General features: G+C 44.7%; 1 protein-coding gene across 1 annotated transcript in view; it reads left to right on the forward strand.

Annotated features, from left to right (window-relative positions):
* Positions 1-22,117, forward strand: part of LOC126100435 (cell division control protein 42 homolog) — a 660,590-nt gene that overhangs the window by 632,533 nt on the left and 5,940 nt on the right. The window contains exon 3 of the mRNA XM_049911039.1: positions 12,102-12,350. Within this exon, the coding sequence (XP_049766996.1) occupies positions 12,102-12,350 (249 nt within the window). The remainder of the gene's footprint in view (positions 1-12,101; positions 12,351-22,117) is intronic.

The following is a 22,117-nucleotide window of genomic DNA, read 5'->3' on the forward strand; positions in this document are numbered from 1 at the left end:
TTGTACCTGGCCTTCACAAACCACGTGCAAGGCTTCCATACTCTCTCGCTCGCTACGCACTAACTGTTAGACCTACATATAAAATTAATTGGACCTATTTGTAGAAAATATAATGTAATTAAATTTTGTACTGGGATACGTTTTCGCTGGAGGCCACGGTTTCAGAAGTGACCTTGAAACGCACCTCCAGCCCCATACTCATGCCTCAACAGTCAGGATGTGGCACTCCCTCCTACCATTGTGCAAAAATTTTCGGCTACAACATCTATTCTCGAAATTCAGTCTTATTCTTTCTCGATTGAGCTGTTACGTCACCAGCACAAAGTTGTTCCGTTAACATTATTTATTTAAATGTGCACGTGAGGGTAATGAAAGGAAAACTTTTGTAACCATTACGCTAAAACGAATTCCGTTGAGCGTTCGATCCAGACTCAACCCTCACAAGGAGAGAATACCTTAGTAGCCAGAAGGCCTGACGAAAGCAACGATTTAACTGTTTGTTTTACGCTGTTAAAATTCACAAAATGGTTTGGTAAAATATATAAAGACAAATTGTAAAATTTGTTATTGCTCAACTAAGCCGGTAGCGAAATGAAGACCAAAAATGGTCGTCTCCAGCAAAAACGTATCCCAATGCAGAATTTAACTACATTAAATTTTCTACAAAATGTCCTGTTCATTTTTCCCATGGGACTAATAGTTCGCCTGTAACGAGCGAGACAATATGGAAATCTCGGCCGGCCGGAGTGGCAGAGCCGTTCTAGGCGCTTCAGTCTGGAACCGCGCGACTGCTACGGTCGCAGGTTCGAATCCTGCCTCGGGCATGGATGTGTGTGATGTCTTTAGGTTAATAAGGTTTAAGTAGTTCTAAGTTCTAGGGGACTGATGACGTCAGAAGTTAGGTCCCATTGCGCTCAGAGCCATTTGAACCATTTTTGAAATCTCGCTCATGTTTTATGAAGGCCACACATAACATAATCCATTGCATAAAATGACATCGACAAGGGCAGCGAAATCGTCCTGCATGTCTCTGCCCGTGTTCGCAGATGTCACATATAACTGAACGTTTAGTGAAGCGGTAGTACTGTATTTGTAATTGTGGCATGATCTTTAGAACAGATACACAACGTTAAATTAATTACCTCATTGCACTGGTCTTCCTCGTAACACGGTTGAATCCCTGAATAATATAAATATGAGACAGATTGTGCTTCCTATTCCCAATATTCATAAGTCAACTAAATACAGGATAGAAGTTCCAAGAGCTCATTTTGGAACTTACATGTTACTCCTTCTCGGCTTCCACGCCCACCGCTCTGAGTAGTAGCGGTATCTAGTGGGACCGCTCCACGCACTGTGGTCACACGTTGTTGGATGTCCGCATCATTACAGGAGAGCAGACCTGGTGCTACAAATAAGATGCGGAGACGGGGTGACAGCCGACCGGGGTGGCCGAGTGGTTCTAGGCGCTACAGTCTGGAACCGCGCGACCACTACGGTCGCAGGTTCGAATCCTGCCTCGGGCATGGATGTGTGTGATGTCCTTAGGTTAGTTAGGTTTAAGTAGTTCTAAGTCTAGGGGACTGATGACCTCGGAAGTTACGTCCCATAGTGCTCAGAGCCATTTGAATGGGGTGACAGTCAACGGCATGTTGTTCATACACTTCCCAGGCTCCCTCGGCTAGAAAATAATGATGGATCAAGCACTTGCTGTCGAAAGACTATCAACATCGTGTTAATCTTGGATTTAGTCAGCCGTCGGGGCGGGGAAGGCGGTGAACACCGAGCCATGGACTGTTACTTGGTCTCCAGATCGTGCTACTTGCACCTGGTCTCATCTCCTGTAATGATGCGGGTATCCAACAGCGCGCGTCCTTTGTGCTTGGGGCGATTCCACAGAAGCATTAGCTGAGAGTTCCCAACAGCTTACACCCGATGTCAGAAGTGTGTTACAGGAAGTGATTTCTTTGTAGGTCATTATAGGTACTTTATTCGTAACTCTTGTTGTGTTTATTTTCTGAGACCACTGACCGAACTTTTCAGAAGCACCCTTCTAGCTGTGGCCCGGAAGTAGCGTCCATCAGAAAGTAGCCTAACACACAAATCCTCGGTATTGGGCAACAGATAATTGTTGAAAGTCTTCTAAGGGTCCTAAATTTGCATTTCGCGACCTACAGACGCGTCATTGCTACAATCGTGAAAGTTCCGCTACTCCAGGCGAATATAAATTTCAAAGGAATAACTATTCCTCCGTGTAACAAGTGTCTCCCTCGAAATTGTCTGTGATGTGCATATATGATGAACACCAGTCATGGTAGTTGAGACATTACTAGGCTGGTGGTGCTGCCGGTGTATGACGGGGTCGACGAGAAATACGAGCTTCGCAACGAACTTGTCGGCTCGTCCGTGCAGGGTCCACGGGAAATAACTCTGTAACTGAAAATGTACCCATTAAAGGCGTTAACTTTGTCATGTGCATGCATTTATTAAACTCGTCTGAGATAGTTACTCGCTCCCCGCCAGAGACGGCCGCTGGCACTCGTAAGACTTGCAGTGCCACGTGCTGTTAAGTAAGTGGCACGGCCTGTCTTTCTCGTGGTCCTCAGGCGTATGGCGGCTGACGTGCTGCTGGTGCAGACCTGGACGGACGGATCCGCCGGCGTGGAGCGCTGAGACGAAATGCTGGTATTGCCGGTATTTCCGGTACTGCCAACTGGCAGCACTGGAACTGAACTGCTTATGGGTCTGGACACAGCTGCTGATACTGTTGACTTGAAGCGTGGGCGTAGCACGGTGGCCTAAACAGTCGGTATCGGGGTGGCGCTGTGGAGCACGTGACCTGGCATAGCAAAACAGTGCCTGCCGACAGCGCTCTCTGCTGCAACAGGCACACTGCCTGTCGGTGAGGTTGGTGCTCCTAGATGTTGTGGAGGCGACGTGTAACTCCGTGGTAAACACACCAGCGATACTAGGATATATCTCGGTGTGGTGGAAGCCGTTTACATAGGTCCGCCTGGCGGGACGGCTACCCGCACGGCCTGCCTGTTGTTTTGGGGAAAAGACTACCAGGCGGATACAACACTTCTACATCAGCATGGATACTCTGCAGATCACATCCAAGTGCCTGGCAGAGGGCTCATCGAACCACCTTCACAATTCTCTATTATTCCAATCTCGTATAGCACGCGAAAAGAATGAACACCTATATCTTTCCATACGAGCTCTGATTTCCCTTATTTTATAATGGTGATCATTTCTCCCTATGTAGGTCGGTGTCAACAAAATACACTCCTGGAAATTGAAATAAGAACACCGTGAATTCATTGTCCCAGGAAGGGGAAACTTTATTGACACATTCCTGGGGTCTGATACATCACATGATCACACTGACAGAACCACAGGCACATAGACACAGGCAACAGAGCATGCACAATGTCGGCACTAGTACAGTGTATATCCACCTTTCGCAGCAATGCAGGCTGCTATTCTCCCATGGAGACGATCGTAGAGATGCTGGATGTAGTCCTGTGGAACGGCTTGCCATGCCATTTCCACCTGGCGCCTCAGTTGGACCAGCGTTCGTGCTGGACGTGCAGACCGCGTGAGACGACGCTTCATCCAGTCCCAAACATGCTCAATGGGGGACAGATCCGGAGATCTTGCTGGCCAGGGTAGTTGACTTACACCTTCTAGAGCACGTTGGGTGGCACGGGATACATGCGGACGTGCATTGTCCTGTTGGAACAGCAAGTTCCCTTGCCGGTCTAGGAATGGTAGAACGATGGGTTCGATGACGGTTTGGATGTACCGTGCACTATTCAGTGTCCCCTCGACGATCACCAGTGGTGTACGGCCAGTGTAGGAGATCGCTCCCCACACCATGATGCCGGGTGTTGGCCCTGTGTGCCTCGGTCGTATGCAGTCCTGATTGTGGCGCTCACCTGCACGGCGCCAAACACGCATACGACCATCATTGGCACCAAGGCAGAAGCGACTCTCATCGCTGAAGACGACACGTCTCCATTCGTCCCTCCATTCACGCCTGTCGCGACACCACTGGAGGCGGGCTGCACGATGTTGGGGCGTGAGCGGAAGACGGCCTAACGGTGTGCGGGACCGTAGCCCAGCTTCATGGAGACGGTTGCGAATGGTCCTCGCCGATACCCCAGGAGCAACAGTGTCCCTAATTTGCTGGGAAGTGGCGGTGCGGTCCCCTACGGCACTGCGTAGGATCCTACGGTCTTGGCGTGCATCCGTGCGTCGCTGCGGTCCGGTCCCAGGTCGACGGGCACGCGCACCTTCCGCCGACCACTGGCGACAACATCGATGTACTGTGGAGACCTCACGCCCCACGTGTTGAGCAATTCGGCGGTACGTCCACCCGGCCTCCCGCATGCCTACTATACGCCCTCGCTCAAAGTCCGTCAACTGCACATACGGTCCACGTCCACGCTGTCGCGGCATGCTACCAGTGTTAAAGACTGCGATGGAGCTCCGTATGCCACGGCAAACTGGCTGACACTGACGGCGGCGGTGCACAAATGCTGCGCAGCTAGCGCCATTCGACGGCCAACACCGCGGTTCCTGGTGTGTCCGCTGTGCCGTGCGTGTGATCATTGCTTGTACAGCCCTCTCGCAGTGTCCGGAGCAAGTATGGTGGGTCTGACACACCGGTGTCAATGTGTTCTTTTTTCCATTTCCAGGAGTGTATTTTTGCATTCGGAGGAGAAAGTTAGTGATTGGAATTTCGTGACAAGATACTGTCACAACAAAAAATACTTTTCTATTAATGATGTCCAGCCCAAATCCTGTATCATTTCAGTGACACTCTCTCTCCCATATGTCGCGATAATACAAAACGTGCTGCCTTTCTTTGAACTTTTTCAATGTACTCCATCAGTCCTATCTGGTAAGGATACCACACCGCGCAGCAGTATTCTAAAAGAGGACGGACAATTATAGTGTAGGCAGTCTTCTTAGGTCTATTAGAAGACTGCCAATGGAACGCAGTCTTTGGTTAGCCTTCCTCACAACATTTTCTGTGTGTCGCTTTCAATTTAATTTGTTCGTAATTGTAATACTTAGGTATTTAGTTGAGTTTCACGGCTTTTAGATTAGACTGACTTATCGTGGAACCGAAATTTAACGAGTTCCTTTTAGCACTCATGTGGATGACCTCACATTTTTCGTTATTTAGGGTCAACTGCCACTTTCTGCACCTTCAGATATCTTCCTAGTGACTTAGAGGCACTGAAATACTGCTCACATGTAAAACAGTGAATTGCTGAGCAAACAGATCTTGTCTGTTTTGATCAACACATGTGAACTCATTGCGCCTCCCTCGTAATATCTGGGTATCCTTTCTTTAACTGAGACCCGGTTAATATGACTCAACCAGTTATCTTTGTCTGCGCAATTAAAAGCACTACGTCAGTCAGACATGAATGTAAAACAATGACTGGCGTTAGCAAGCTGCTAGAGACTTTTTGAGTTTGTGTTCTTCTCGTACACGGCTTTTGTAATTTGTGTGCAACACGAGCCATATACAGGCGTCACCGCTGACGCTGCTTCCGACCAGCTAGTGCGTCCCTTGGCGGCTTGAAATTCTGCATGACGACTCGTTGTTCGACATGAAACACTTTTCCAGAAACATTAATTAGTATTGCAAGATTTACTTTTTATTTAACTGACGTCTTGTTTGTTCTGTCACTGTTCATGGTTAAACTTGACTGTTATGTTTATGTATATAATCTTGATATGGTTTATGTGCTATTTCAGACAATACTGTTCTGTCTGTCCATCTGGATGATTTGGAAATGGATTCAGGTAACCAGAAACTAGTCAATCAGTTAAATAAAAATTGAATCTTCCACCTTTGGCTGTCTCTATACTGAACTGGTTAATATGTCGCTGTCTTGCAATTAATTCAGCGATTGTCCCTCTTGTGCAACTATAATTCCATCACTCCGCTAATATCTGTACCGCGTGGACCTAGCACCACTGCTTTAAAAGGGGAACATTGAGAAAAAAAAATGCACGTACAGCCGTAACAGTAGCAACTGTAACGCGGCTTGCAGAGTATAGATGTTTATCTACCTGCCACACAGACAAACTTACTCTGAGATGTCCTGGAAACTGTTTAATTTCCTTATTTCATTGAAATACGAATTAAATGTTCCAGTTGGGTGGTTTTTACATCGTTACTCCCAGCTATAGAGTGCAGTTGAAATTATTTCGTTGATGTGTGTATTTTCTACTTCTCCCAAAATTTCTTCATTTTCTCTCTGTAGTGTTTCTTACGTTCTTCTGTCCAAGTTCTCTTAGCGGTGACACTAAGTTTAGCTTCAAACTGAAGCGTGTGAATTAAAGTTTTGAATGTAGCTCTATCCTTCGGAATTTAGTTTGTCATGCCAATTTCTTGAGCCCTTTTTTTCAATTTCAAGTATCCAGGAGAGGGCAAGGTAGAGAATCTTTTTACTCCGTCTACTATCATTCATTCTCAACATTTGACCAGAAAATTTCAATTTTCTTTTTCTGAAAGCGTCCAACATTTTCTCCAAATTTTGATACACTCGCAATATATTTGAGTTTCATGCAGATTGCCTCAACACAAACAGGACAAATATTTTTCGTTCGTTTTTTCCTTTTTTCTTTTCCTCTGTCTTTAGTCGATGCTCTACCTCAATTGTTTACAGTCTCTGATGCTTATAACGCTTAAGGTTTGACTGCCGCAATGTAATATTTTAAATTTTCTTTACGAGATATTGATTTTTGATTGTAACTATTCCATGCAATTCGATAAACGTTTTGTAATGTAATAATTCTCCCTTTGAGGAAAGGTACCCGCAAACTGCGAATAATTCATACATCAGCCATACAAATGATTAGAGACATGTGAAAATTTGTGTCGGACCGAGAAGCGAAACACGATTTTCCGCCGGTCACGAATTCGGCTATCCTTACACGCCTCCCGCACCGACCCAAACCTCTGTATGTCACAGTTCTTACGTCATATGCTCGCACACATTTCATGTGATTCCCGCACAGGGAGAGACAATGTTATTCTTGTGGTGTTTCCCTTGCCGGGTATGTTTTACGGGTTTGGAATACTTGTTTTTCGCAGTGTCTGAATAGTACTATAAAAAGCAGTTCGGGCATGCATGCATGAAGTTTTTCAAGGAAGTTCATCGCCTATGAACTTTAGTTTCGCGTAGTCTGCCAATGTTTATTCCTTTTACTCCTTTTGGCACCTCATAATTACTTTTTTCAGTACTAGACTGAACATTAAATGGGGTAGGCTGTCTCCCTGGTGGACCCTTGTTTTTATATCAAAATGTTCAGACATTTCGCTTTGGAATTTAAACTTTTGAACTTCAATCAGTTAATGCTTATTTAATAAACTGCTTGCCTTTCTATCCACTTTAAATTCCTTCAGTATATTAAACAGCGTACATCTATCAACTGAATCATATGCTTTTTGTGGAGTCTACCGTGGTGGTCAGCATTCTTCTGCTCAGGATTTGTATGACTGTCGCGAGAATGAGAATTTGTATTGCACATGATCTATCTTTCCTAAAACATGCTGACGTTCTCCATTTAAATTATCCCTTCGTGCTTCGAGCTATTTTAATATGATTTCTGAAGGATTTTTATAACTGGCAGTAACTAAATACCATTACATTTATTTATATCAGTTCCTTTTTTTGTGATGAGTGGATTATGGCACACTGTCATTCTTTAGGGATTGTTTCGTCCAGCCAGATATCTGTAAGAACTTCAAAGTTGCCGTAAGTTAGTTAGTTAATTAATTAGTTAAATGTTCCATACATCATTTGAACGATTCTTTTATCGAAATGGAGTGCAACGAGTCTGTTTAAGTGAAATGTGTTAACATGTATGAATACATTATTTTTCAATCTTAAGCATGCAACTACACTTAAAAACAAGTTGTTTCCCCAGGCTGCTAGTTTTTAAATAGCAGTACATCCAGGGAATAGGAGTTGTCCAGGAAACGTGATTTCAGATTAGTTTTAAGACTTGCTTTGCTACCCGTCACACATTTATATTACTGGGTAAATGATCAGAAAATTTTGTTACTGCGTATTGAACTCTTTTTTCTGACCCACTAATAGCTTTAATAATGAATAATGGAGGTAATTCTGTTCTTCTATTGTTGTAGGTATGGGCAGCACTATTCTTATCAAATTGTGATGGATTGTTTATGGTGATTTTCATTAGCAAATATACGTATTGTGATGGTGGCATTAAAATGCCTACCTTCTAGAAGGATGCTGGTGAAGACACAGTATTTTCTTTCTAAGTGATGAGTTGCCACAGAACAGTTTGCTATAGGACACCGTTGTGTGTAAATAGGCAAAATTTGTCAGTAGGTCGATTTGTTTAATTTCAAGTCTACCAATTATACAAAGAGCAAAAGTAGCGGAATGTAATTGTTGCAAAAGTTCATTGATATTCTTCTTCCATTTCAAGTTTTCATCAATATGTGTACCCAAAAATTTGGAGCAGTTTTCCCTCTTCATACTGACGGCTTTAATTGTGCATCATCAACTGTTGATATGACGTTTCGTTGTACGGAACTGATCGTAATGAGTTTTCTAGAAATTTAGTAGAGTCGATTTTCAGAGAGCCACTTAATAATTCTTTGAAAACATCACTAACATTCTGTGGCTTTGCCACTAAGATAATGTACCAAGTGTAGAAGTATGAAACTGGAATTTCTCTATAGATGGTGCTAGCCGTCAGTGTACTCTCGTGAGACCGCGTCTGCAGCGGCATCTGCTTCCTGTAACAGCTGACGACGAATGTCAACACACCGTAACCCAAGTTCCGTACATCGGTATCTGTTTCAAACATGTAAATATGTTGTGTTCTGTGCCTACGAACTACGATTTGCGGACAGAAGAAGCTGCTGCAGAAACTTATCGAATGTTTGTTGAAGCTTTCGGCGAATATGCTCTTGTTTCGAGTGGTTCAAAAAATTCAAAAGTAGCGATTTTTACGTAAGAAACGACGAGCGTGGGAAACCACAGAAAATGTAAGACAACGAATTACAGGTCTTACCGGATGAAGATGATATTTAGACTGATCAGGAACTCGCGGAACAATTGAATGTGACGCAGAAAGCCGTTTCTCTTCAGTTGAAAGCTATGGAAAAGGAAAAGAAATTGGAAAATGGGTTCCGCATGAGCTGAATGAAAGACGGCAAGCAAATCGAAAGACCACTTGTGAGATGCTAGCCGGCCTGTGTGGCCGAGCGGTTCTAGGCGCTACAGTCTGGAACCGCGCGACCGCTACGGTCGCAGGTTCGAATCCTGCCTCGGGCATGGATGTGCGTGATGTCCTTAGGTTAGTTAGTTTTAAGTAGTTCTAAGTTCTAGGGGACTGATGACCACAGATGTTGAGTCCCATAGTGCTCAGAGCCATTTGAACCATTTTTTTGTGAGATGCTGCTCGCCAGATACAAAAAGAAAGTCGTTTCTACATCGAATAGTGACAGACGATAAAAAATGTATATATTTTGAGAATTCTAAGCGTTGTAAATCATGGGTGAACCCAGGCAAACCATTGACACCCACTGCAAGACCAAATCGCTTTGGAAAGAAGACAATGCTCTATGTTTGGAGGGATCAGAAGGGCGTCATCTATTATGAGCTGTTAACACCTGGTGAAACCGCCAACACTGATCACTAACAACAGCAAATGATCGATTTAAATCGAGCATTGCGTGAAAAACGACCGGAATATGGAAAACGTCAACACAGTCGTATTGATCCATGATAATGCCCCATCTCACAAGCGCAACAGGTCAGGGAAACGATCGAGGTGTTCATTTGGGAAATACTAGGGCATCACGCTTATTGTTCAAACTTGACACCGTCCGATTATTATCTGTTTGCATCATGGGGGCACGCTCTCTCTAAACAATGCTTCATTTCGTATGAAATTTACGAAAACGTCTCGCTGACTAGTTCGCATCAAAAGAAGAACTGTTTTTTCGGCGTGGTATGCATAGCCTGCCGGAGAGATGGCAATGTATAAGTAGCAATTGAGATTATTTTTAGTAAAATATTGTTTATCAGTTACAAACAACAGACGTATAATTATTGTAACCAAGTTACGGTTTTAATCATCTGCACTTGGTATTGTAGCACTAGTATCGTCAGCAAAAAGTTCGATTTCAGCTTGTTGAGCATCGAGTGCGAAGCCGTTTATATAATAGTGTCCTAGAAGGAATAGACAAAATATTCAGCGACAGGACAGTAATGATCATTCGAGTCGAAAAAGTCCAGCAAAGATAGGCTCCGAAAAACATACCTTAAGATCTATGAGCTCTTCTTCATTTGACTAATGGGAAACACAACCCTTTCACGCCACAAGAACAGACAGATCTTAAGGTATAAATTTCTTACTTAACTTTTTTTGCTGCGAATGATCGTTCTTCTCATAGCCCAGAATAGTACCTGCTCTTCCTGAGATGAGAAGTACTGGACCCAACTCTGAACCCTGTGGTCTCCCCTTTGTGGTTTCTCCCAATTCACTAAAATAATGCTTTTACACCGTAGGACACAAAATTATCATTTTTCTTGTAAAGCTTCATGGGTTTGATGTGGTAGTAGGGTTACGACATACACTACTGGCCATTAAAATTGCTACACCATGAAGATGGCGTGCTACAGACGTGAAATTTAACCGACAGGATGCTGTGATATCCAAATGATTGGCTTTTCAGAGAATTTACACAAAGTTGGCGCCGGTGGCGACACCTACAACGTACTGACATGAGGAAAGTTTCCAACCGATTTCACATACACAACCAGCAGTTGACCGGCGTTGCCTGGTGAAACGTTGTTACGCGTCGTGTAAGGAGGAGAAATGCGTACCATCACGTTTCCGACTTTGATAAAGGTCGGATGGTAGCCTATCGCGATTGCGGTTTATCGTATCGGGACATTGCTGCTCGCGTTGGTCGAGATCCAATGACTGTTAGCAGAATATGGAGTCGGTGAGTTCAGGAGGGTAATACGGAATTCCGTGCTTGATCCCAAGGGCCTCGTATCACTAGCGGTCGAGATGACAGGAATCTTATCCACATGGCTGTAACGGATCGTTTAGCCACGTCTCGATCCCTAAGTCAAGAGATGGGGACGTTTGCAAAACAACAACCATCTGCACGAACAGTTCGACGACGTTTGCAGCAGCATGGACTGTCAGCTCGGAGACCATGGCTGCGGTTACCCTTGACGCTGCATCACAGGCAGGAGCGCCTGCGATGGTGTACTCAACGACGAACCTGGGTGCACGAATGGCAAAACGTCATATTTTCGGATGAATCCAGGTTCCGTTTACAGCATCATGATGGTCGCCTCCGTGTTTGACGACATCGCGGTGAACGCACATTGGAGGCGTGTATTCGTCATCGCTGTACTGGCATATCACCCGGCGTGATGGTATGGGGTGCCATTGGTTACACGTCTCGGTCACCTCTTGTTCGCATTAACGGCAATTTGAACAGTGGACGTTACATTTCAGATGTGTTACGACCCGTGGCTCTACCCCTCATTCGATACCTAGGATACCATACATTTCAGCAGGATTATGCACGACCGCATGTTGCAGGTCCTGGATACAGGAAATGTTCGACTGCTGCCCTGGCCAGCACATTCTTCAGATCTCTCACCAATTGAAAACGTCCGGTCAATGGTGGCCGAGCAACTGGCTCTCACAATACGCCAGTCCCTACTCATGATGAACTGTGGTATCGTGTTGAAGCTGCATGGGCAGCTGTACCTGTACACGCCATCCAAGCTCCGTTTGACTCAATGCCCAGGCGTATCGAGGCCGTTATTACGGCCAGAGGTGGTTGCTCTGGGTACTGATTTCTCAGGATCTATGCACCCAAATTGCGTGAAAATGTAATCACATGTCAGTTCTAGTATAATATATTTGTCCAATGAATACCCGTTTATCATCTGCATTTCTTCTTGGTGTAGCAATTTTAATGGCCAGTAGTGTAGTTTGCTTTTGAGTGTAGAGAGGAAGTACGCGCCGGTTACAAGGTCTCTGATGTGCTGTGTGTGCAGGACGCGCTGGACCCGCTGCGCGCACTGTGCTACCCGGACGCGGACGTCTTCCTGGTGGTGTTCAGCGTGGTGGCGCCGGCGACGCTGCGCTCCGTGGAGAGGCGCTGGGCGCCCGAGGTGCGGCGCCACTGCCCGGACGCCCCGCTGGTGCTGGTCGGCGCCCAGGCGGACCGGCGTCGCGACGCCCGTCTGCTGGCCACACTCGCCGCCGCGGGCCAGGCGCCCGTCTCCGCCGCCCGCGCCGCGCAGGTAACACACACACACACACACACACACACACACACACAAGCGCGCGTCGTCTGGTACCCTCAATGTAGCAATAATTGTAAGTATACGGCAGGTGGTTATAATTAAAGTGCAGCTAGTTACAGAAGTTGGATACAGCGGTTCCCGTCCGATCACCGAAGTTGAGCGCTGTCGGGCGTGGCCGGCACTTGGATGGGTGACCATCCGAGCCGCAGTGCGCTGTCGCCATTTTTCTGGGCGCACTCAGCCTCGTGATGCCAGTTGAGGAGCTACTCGACCGAATAGTAGCGGCTCCGGTCAAAGAAAACCATCGTAACGACCGGGAGAGTGGTGTGCTGACCACACGCCCCTCCTAGCCGCATGCTCATCTGAGGATGACACGGCGGTCGGATGGTCCCGGTGGGCCACTTGTGGCCTGATGACGGAGTGCTTTTTACTTACGGAAGTCCAAATTTGAGCTTTAATCATCGTATGGCAGCAAAACTTGATAGGTATGCTAATGCGGAATCGATTTACACTGGGAAAAAAAATTAATTCTAGTGTAGGCCACCAGGAGCAAAACTGGCGTTGTGAATGCAAGAAAGACGTATGCAAGTGTTTCCATATGTAATGGATTAGGAACTGGTCGTGGTAATGGATTAGGAACTGGTCGTGGTGAGAAAAGGTTAAGCAATTGAGAAAGATACAATGTTGATTTTATTATAAACGGCCGCTTACACAATTTGTCCAAATGAGCACCAGAGATTTTGACAACATGTCACAGCGCCAGAATTGCACGTGGTGGTCAAAATTGGAACTAATTTTTTTTCAGCGTAAGTCGGTTGTGCGTTAACGCATTACCATATTTAGCAAGTTTTGCTGCTGTATGATAATTACAGTCCAAACCGGGCCTCCGTGAGTAACTGCACTTTAACTATAACCATCCAGTACAGGGTTAGACAAAGATGTGAAAACTCCGGGAGAAATGCATGCTTGAACATACCTGAATATGCTAGCCACGCCTGCTGGTTGCGCTCTTGTATTTAGCCACTAACGGCACACGTTAGGTGTCCTCAGTCGCTGGAAATGTCAATCGTGGCCAGAATAGTGTCCCTTGTATTTCTGAGTGCTTTTTTTTTCTGTGCTACGCTGAACCTAACAGGAGCAGCTTTTTCGTGGTCGTATGGTGCGTACCAAGGTGTCTGAAGTGTTTAGAGTTTCAAGAGAAACCGCATCGAAGATCTATACCGTATACAGGAAAACTGGAAAAACTTCATCCGCTAAATCCCAACGTGGACGAAAGAGAGTAGAACTATCGTTGACGGACGGTCATTAAAGAGGATTATGACAAAAAATTAGAGGAAGACAACTGCAATAGTCACCGCAGAACTGAATGTCGAACTCGCGAATTCTGTCAGCACAAAGGGAGCTCCATAAGCAGGGAATTGAAGGTCGAGCTAGAATTTCAAAAGCACCCATCAGTGGTGCAAGTGCACTTCACAGGAAAATGTGGTGCCGAAGGTATAAAACCTAGATTATGGAGCAAAGGAAGAGTGTTGTATAGTAGGATAAGTCTTGTTTCCAACTTCTGGCAGAGTGTACGTCCCAACACTGAAGCAGGGCAGGCACCATTAACCCTAAACAGCACAGAAATAACCTTTTCTTCTTCGGCAAAAACTTGGGGATGATCGTGGACCATCATTTAGACTGGACCAATCACACAGTCGCAGTCTGTAACAAAAGTGTGGGCGTTACTTCACTCACTATAGAAATATAAAACAATAATTCCTTCCAAGCTTGAAGAGAAGCTCGTAGGGACACGAATACTCCTCATACGTGACTGTGGTGATGCCGTTCTCCAAGGACTTTCGTACGAAAGAATTGGCGATGAATGCTTACTTACGATGCATTTACGAAGTATGCTTTCTCGGCCATATCACACCGGCCTACAAATGGTTCAAATGGCTCTTAGTACTATGGGACTTAACATCTGAGGTTATCAGTCCCCTAGAACTTAGAACTAGTTAAACCTAACTAACCTAAGGACATCACGCAAATCCATGCCCGAGGCAGGATTCGAACCTCCGACCGTAGCAGTCGCACGGTTCCAGACTGTAGCGCCTAGAATCGTTCGGCCACACCGGCCTACAGATAATTATCGTGTCTACATGCCATTTAGCGTAGAGAACATCGCACCCTATGTTTGTTTTACCGTCTTCTCAGGCATTTCAACCCCTGTTATTTGTGTTCAACTCTTACTCTACTATCTGTGCAGCACAGCAGAAATACCCAACAAGGTAAGTAGAATTCTCTCTATACCATCACATAACACTACCGTGTTTTGTAAATCGTTTTCTGTATCCTCCTCAAAATATCATAAATTAAATTCCTTCCAAATTTCAAAGGACAGCTAAGGATCCACCTTCTGTCACAATAGCCATCTCTCCTACGTTCTCGTCAGTCCCTCTCCGGCCACAACTTTCCCCTGCCCCTCATCGCCAGAGTTCTTTATTTATATCCTGTTCTTTTCTGACAGCCACTGTCACTGTCATTTCAAACTTCTCCTCTTCCTATGTCCATTTCCCTACTGATTCTAAGCGTGGCTTCAAATGTGGTAAGCTAAACTGTATCATTCTAAACGCCCTTTACAATTATAGTTATTAGTGTCATTATTATAATTATCATTGGGAAGTTTTGTAATCTCTCTTGTATGTCTTGCTCCTGTTATGATGAAAGGGATGGTCTTAGGACCTAACATAAACAAACAAATGCCGTCCGAACAGGCCTCGAATGCCCAACGGTACAGACTGGCCGCCATATCGTCCTCAGCTCTAAGGCGTCACCGGATGCGGTTACGGAGGGGCATGTAAACAAACACCGCCCTACCGCCTCCCGGCCGTTGTCAATTTTCGTGACCGGTCAAGAAGCTCCTCAATTGGCCTGCCAGCAGCAGTCGGCAGAGCCGAATGTTGACCCATCCGAGTGCTAGCCAAGACCGACAGCGGGTAACTTCAGTGGCCTGACGGAAAGTGGTGCTACCACTGCGGCAAGGCCGTTAGCCTTTAGGTTCTGATATGGTCAGGCTAAATATTAATAAATGAAAAATATATTTTGTAATGTAGGTTATGGTGGAAGACAGATGCACATTAAGTTCACCTGCATAATAGCACACTATTCCGCCTTTGGAAGAAATGTAGCAGTTTCCAGAGGTATGTGGCACAAGATGTCTGACCACTTGTCGCTCAATTCCGTAAATTACGGGCCGCTAGTTAGTGGAAAAAGACCTGGCGCCCGATTGTGTCCCAGATGCGTTCCGTTCGATTCATATCAGGAGAAGACATAAAATTGAATTCATTATTACATTTCCCATACTACTGTAGCACGCTGTTGGTCTTGTGACATGGACAGTTAGCATGGTAGATGGCATCGCCATCTACTTACACATCAAGAATAAAGCGATGCAGGTGATTCGCAACAATGTTCATATAGCTCACAGCCGTCACGGTGTCACAGTTACCACCACAGGAATCACGGAGACCCGGCTGAATATCCGCAATACCATAACACTACTCCACCGACCTGCAGCATCGCTTGGTGCAATGTGTCGACCAGGTGTTCACTTGTATGGCAGCTTCCAAACACGATCATCGTCTTATTGCAGCCAGAAACGTGTTTAATCCGACCAGGTGACAGGTTTGCATTGATCAACAGCCTAGTATCGATGATTTCCTGCCCACTGCAAGTGTAACTAACGGTGATGTTGGGTAAACGTGGAGCCACATTGGGGTGGGCCGTATGTTGAACGATGTTCGCTGAAGGCTGTGTTCCGAAACTCTTGCACCTGAGCCAGTGCTGTACTCTGTCGGCAGGTCTGCAAAAGGTCGCCGCATACTGTGCTCCAGTCTCCCGTTCTGAGATGAGCCGTGGATGCCCAACAGTCGTCTGTTCATGGTTTCACCGTCCTTCAAAGGCTCACGTCAGTAGCACACGAACAGCAGACTAGCTTCGCCGTTCCCGAGATTCTCGTTCGCAGGTGTCAGGCCTCAACACTCTGCCCGTTGTCAGTTACTTATGGCAGAGGATTTCCCCATTTGTGAACCATTTGCTACATTTATTTCCCACTCGTCTCTTTTCCGCTCGTGTAATTCTTCGCTTGTGTAATTCTTTAGGCGCTGCAGTCTGGAACCGAGCGACCGCTACGGTCGCAGGTTCGAATCCTGCCTCGGGCATGGATGTGTGTGATGTCCTTAGGTTAGTTAGGTTTAATTAGTTCTAAATTCTAGGCAACTGATGACCTCAGAAGTTGCATAGTGCTCAGAGCCATTTGAACCATTTTGTAATTCTTCCGCCACGTCACCTGACCTATTAGCAGGTGCCATTCTTTCTTGCGGTGGGCAGTGGTCACAACGTTTTGGCACGTCAGCACATCAACCAGAGTCATATGTCTAGGTTACGCTACGAGAAGGCGCTGTTTGGTGTCTTGGGGTTGAATACGTTGTGATTGAAATACTGCACCTCATAGCCCGAGATCATCAAGGGAAACACATATCCAACGGCACATCGGTTTTGTTTATCTTCTGCACAATCGTAGTATATGCTTTGCTGTAACAGTTTTGCTCGAGCGTGAGGTGCTTCTCAAGCGTTAATTACGTATAAGGAATTCAAACTTTAGCAAACCTGTTCAACAACATTCGAAAGCGCCGGCCTCCGAACAACAGGGCCCACGAGAAACACGAACCTCGCAATAACCTTGCGACGTAACACTAGTTGCTCTGCGTGACACACACTGTGAGCGCTCGGCTCCATCCGGGGCTCACGAGAAAAAAAGTTGTCAATGGAAAGGTACCTACTAAAGGTCTTAACTTCGTCATGTTCTATGGAAAGCTTGCATGCAATTAAACGCCCAGTTAAGAATTATTAAGTTCGTTTGAAATTGTAATCCGTTCGCCACCTGAGCCGGTTACTGCAAGACCTGTAGTGTCAAGTGCTATGACGCACGCGTTAGGGCTCTTATTTCTCGTTGGACCCGTCGAGCAGTGGCGTTATCAAAACCGGCTAAGGCGGCAGACTGGAAGTTGCCGGTACTGCATTCAAACCTCGTAATTTTTTCTGCTAATCTTACACCGAACAATCGTATGACAATTCTTCAATCGCCGTTGAAAGTCTTGGTAATGGCTCCATTTCTAGAAACACATCAAACGTATCTATTGCACACTCCTGTAAGAAACAAGCTTCCTGAGTGGTCTAAGAGCTATCTGCAACTCAGCAGGTAAGCCCATTTACAAATTGGAGACGCAACTGCTTTGTACTGATTCTCTGAATGCAACGCAAATACAGTGCATAGCAGACCTGAGTAAAAAATAATAATTAAAAAAAGTGTATCGATTTGTAAAATATTCAAAGTAGTAGAATTACGATAAATTTATTCTGCGAGGAGTTCGAAAATTCATACAGTTTTATGTCCGCGAGCTGCTACTTGCAGTGATGTACAAAGAAGCGCACATAGTTATAAATGTTATCAATTTTAGTTAAACACTGTTAACGGCTAATTTTCCCACGAAAAATGGGCAGTTCATCTGTGGGTCATCTGATATCGCAGATCCCGAGTATGTGCCATATGTGGGCTATATTGAAACGGTGACTCTGAGGCCATCTCCTCCTCCTCCTCCTCCTCCTCCTCCTCCAATTCTAATTGTTTTACTACTACTACTACTACTACTACTACTACTACTACCACCCTCTTCAGTCATTATCCACACCTTCTGCTGAATGAAGGCCTCTCCCATATTCTTCCAGTTCAGCCTCATAATACTCTCGAGAATGTCTATTACTTATATGATTCTTCGGAGAACTTCGTTCCTTTTTTCACCCTCTGATACTGATGCCCAGCATCTACCTCTCCAGTTTTCTTTATGCGCATCACTCTGTAATTTATGAGCACTCGTCTTTCTCAGAGCGAACCTACTAGAACATAAGTTGTTACCAGTAGGACACAGGTATTGTTCAGTTTGCTTTTTAGTTCTGACAGAGCATCCTTCTAGACTTAGATGACAGTTTCTAAGTGACTCAAACCTATTCTAAGAGGAATCTCTTTCGGTTATATTTTCCTTGCTGATTCTCATGGCTAGTACTACTCAACACTACTGTCGTTGTGAGAGTGTTGTCAGACCGTCCACCAACTCCACGTTCACACAGGAGTTGCAGGTGGAAGTGTAGATAACCACAGCAAGTTCATTTCCACTCACTCAGAATCGTGTAAAGATATTCGTCCCTTATAGCAGAAGGAGCGCACGGCCATAGTCCTTCCTGTGTTCGCTCAACTTTGGTGGCAAAGGAACTGCTGTAAAAATTTGGGCTGGTATTTGACTCCTCACTGTCACTAATCATGCGCACAACTATTATGGGATGCCAACATTTTCTTTTTCTTTTTTTTTATGAAGAACAGATATTGCGCAATCTTGGTTACAAATTACAATCCTGATAGTAATTCAGCGTATCAAACTAAATCCACACGAAATTGACAGATACAAAATTAACAGGCGGTATTGACACGATTTAGACGCTGAAACGAATATTTCTCTTTATCCTAAAGATGTACACGTGCACAAACGAACGCCCACGAATTTACGTCAGAACCCAACTACCTGTCACCCCAATTTGTATATTATTATTATTTTCGAGTGTTCCCATTTAAAGAGAGCGTTTGAACTTGAATTTCTTAATGAATTTTAGCCCAAATTTTCTTCATGTGTTCACTGTGTTGTTTCTTTCGCTCTGCTGTCCATTTGCATCCTGGTCTCTTCTGTGTTGTGGTGTCAAATTTATGTTTTTTGATGATGTTCCTGGATTCAGTTCTATTTTCTGCATCGTTTACTGTTATGTGCGCTTGTCTGAGGTCCTCTTCAACTTCTTTTATCCATTTTGTTTTTCCCCTGCCTGCGTTGATGACTTTAAGAATTCGCTTTCAAATTCTGTTTTCATTCATCCTGTGGATATGTCCGTAGAACTGCATTCTTCTTTTCCTTATTATATCCGTAATCTTGTCTGTGTATTTATATAATTCTGATGTTGGTCTCTCCTTCCAGATTCCTTGCTCTTGTTTCGGGCCAAAAATTTTCCTGAGAATTTATTATTATTATATTGTGTCGTCAAGTCGCCCAGCGGCTCTGTTCTCTACCACGAGCCAATCAGGGAGCGAGATTTGCTTCATTTCCTTACAAGAGAATCTTTGAAGTAACCAGTGGGATACATAAAACGTGTTTCTCTGTACCGGTTCACATGGTAGTCCACTTGTCCAGTGCGTGATAACCAAGTAGAATGCAACCCAAGAGATTCATATCATCGGCTTTCATGTAGGCAGTTCGACGCTGACACGCTGGTCAACTTCGCACGTTGAGTGAAACTCAAAACTAAATAGCTAACTGATTTTTTTTCAATCACTAACATTATTTCCTGCCTTATCAGATCAGTTTCAATGAAGAATAGGGCCCATAAGCTATGAATATCGCACAAGGTAGTTTTATTCAGAGACAACTTCGACAGCTTATTGATCAGTTTTAATTGGTTGTATGTGTGGATCCACAACTTGTATTTCCCACATAAATCTCCAAACCACCTGATACAGAGGTAGCATCCAGCTCTTGGTTCATTCACTTACAAGCATGGTGTCGTCAGCGAATCGACGGCAGTTTCGTGACTGGCCGATTATTTTTATTCCTCTGCCATACCAGTCCAAGGAACTAAAAATTATTATCATAATTAATATAATTCCTTATTTGGTATAGCCGGTAACAGTTTAAAAATCATCCATACAATAGGTCAAAATAAAACACCGAAACGGGACTGCTCGCTTTTCAGAGTGAATGTTTAGTGTTAGAGTACGCCTGTCCTTAGAATTTGAACTGTGTCCTCATGCTGCCGAAAGGTTAGTGGAAATCTGTTAACTCAGTGATAGTGGAGAAGCAGTTGTCTTTAAAGACTTTCTTGTACTCCTATACCACATCTGTACGATCTGTTCATGTTTGCCACGTCATATAGAGAGCTACACAGAGAACAGTTAGTAATAATGTTTATGGATCGAAACTCGCTTAAATATTTCTGTGGTTATCCTAATTTTGATTGGACACTGTACCAGTATCCTATTGGTACGCGTCTCGTATGCAGGCTGACTCCGTGATGATGGAAAAGGTAAAAGTATGAAGTTGAGGGAAGGGACCATGGCCTGGAAACGACGGAAATGTTTAAGCGAAAATCTACTCAGGTTGGTTCTTAGCCTTGCGCAGCGCTTGTACTAAGAGCCGTATCTTCCGAACCTGATCGTGACGTACAGAATTATCGTCGAATACTCCGAAATATCCACACAGAATTTCCCCTGTTGATGAACTAGTAACGGCGCACGTAACTTGATGATGGCGGAGCAACGGAAAATTATAAGCTTACGGCACAGTAATAATGAATTCACTTACCTGCACAAATTTCACAACGTGATACATTTACGACAGTTACCCAGAATGGCGACTTTCAACGCCAACAGATTCTTTTCAGTGTTGCACAATGTTTGCTGTCGTACCCATTCTAATATCACCAGTATTTTTTGAACAGTGTCGCAGGCAGCGAAAATTCTTGTCAGGAAATGTTGGTGAAACATCCGCTGACGAATAACAAGGGAGATATATTCCAGAAACCTGGGTAGTTTGTCTCTGATAAACATCGTGTACACTGGTGTAATTAAGTGAGGAGGAAGAAGAAATGGGCCTAATACATAATCAGAGACCATGTCTGTTCACACATAGGCTGGTAATATATTGATGGCGCTTCACAATTGTAGCTTGGGATTCTCAGCGGCCCAAACATGACTATTGCAGCTATTTAGCGTTCCGTCTCTGATGAAACAAGCTTCATCCGTGAAAACTACATACGTAGGAAAGTGAGGATCGACTGTAAGGCGCTGCAGGAACCATTGGCTTAATACGACAAGAGGTCGGAAGTCACTATGAGTTAAAGCACACACTTTCTGTGGATTGTACACAAGAAAATTGGCAGCATCGGTCATAGGAGGCTTCGAATCATTGTTAAATATATGACTTCAAACCTCTTACGATCAATGTTGCCAGTTTTCTTGTTTCGAAGCAGTCGTTGAGCACATGGTTCCCAATGGAATCAAATATCCTCCTGTGGATGGTAGGGATACTGCTGCATTTCCTGTAATACTCGCCACACAGTACCCTGAGGAGCATTCATTTCACATTTAACTGATAGAGTTCTGATTGCTGGCGCTTCATCCTCTCGAGCAGACACTGCATCTCCTGAGTAGGGAGTGCGTGTAGTTAATCGTCCTCCTCGATCGTTGACTGTGGAACCACTTGCCCTGTTTCGCATAATCGTTGCGACAGCCGTGGAAACATGATGTGCACCAGATGTCATCTACGCGGACATTTTGTCCCGTACAACCATCATCTTTCAAATAACTTCAGCAACGAATCAGACAGAGAAACACGGTTAATTGAGGCTAGGTTTGGTGCTGAATTAACTAATCTCTTTCGGCATGTGTTGATATTCACTTAATTTTTATTCAATGACCAGTATTACGAGCAGACAGATGGAGTTGCGATGGGTAGTCCGTTGTCTCCTGTGATCGCAAATTTGTTTATGGAAGACTTCGAGGAACGTGCGTTGGAGTCGGCGCCTTTGAAACCCGCCTATTTCTTTAGATATGTTGACGACACCTTTGTTGTTTGGCCTCATGGCAGGGAGAATTTGATTGCCTTTTTAGAACATCTGAACTCGATCCA

This window comes from Schistocerca cancellata, chromosome 9, assembly GCF_023864275.1.
Source record: "Schistocerca cancellata isolate TAMUIC-IGC-003103 chromosome 9, iqSchCanc2.1, whole genome shotgun sequence".
Lineage (NCBI taxonomy): Eukaryota > Metazoa > Arthropoda > Insecta > Orthoptera > Acrididae > Schistocerca > Schistocerca cancellata.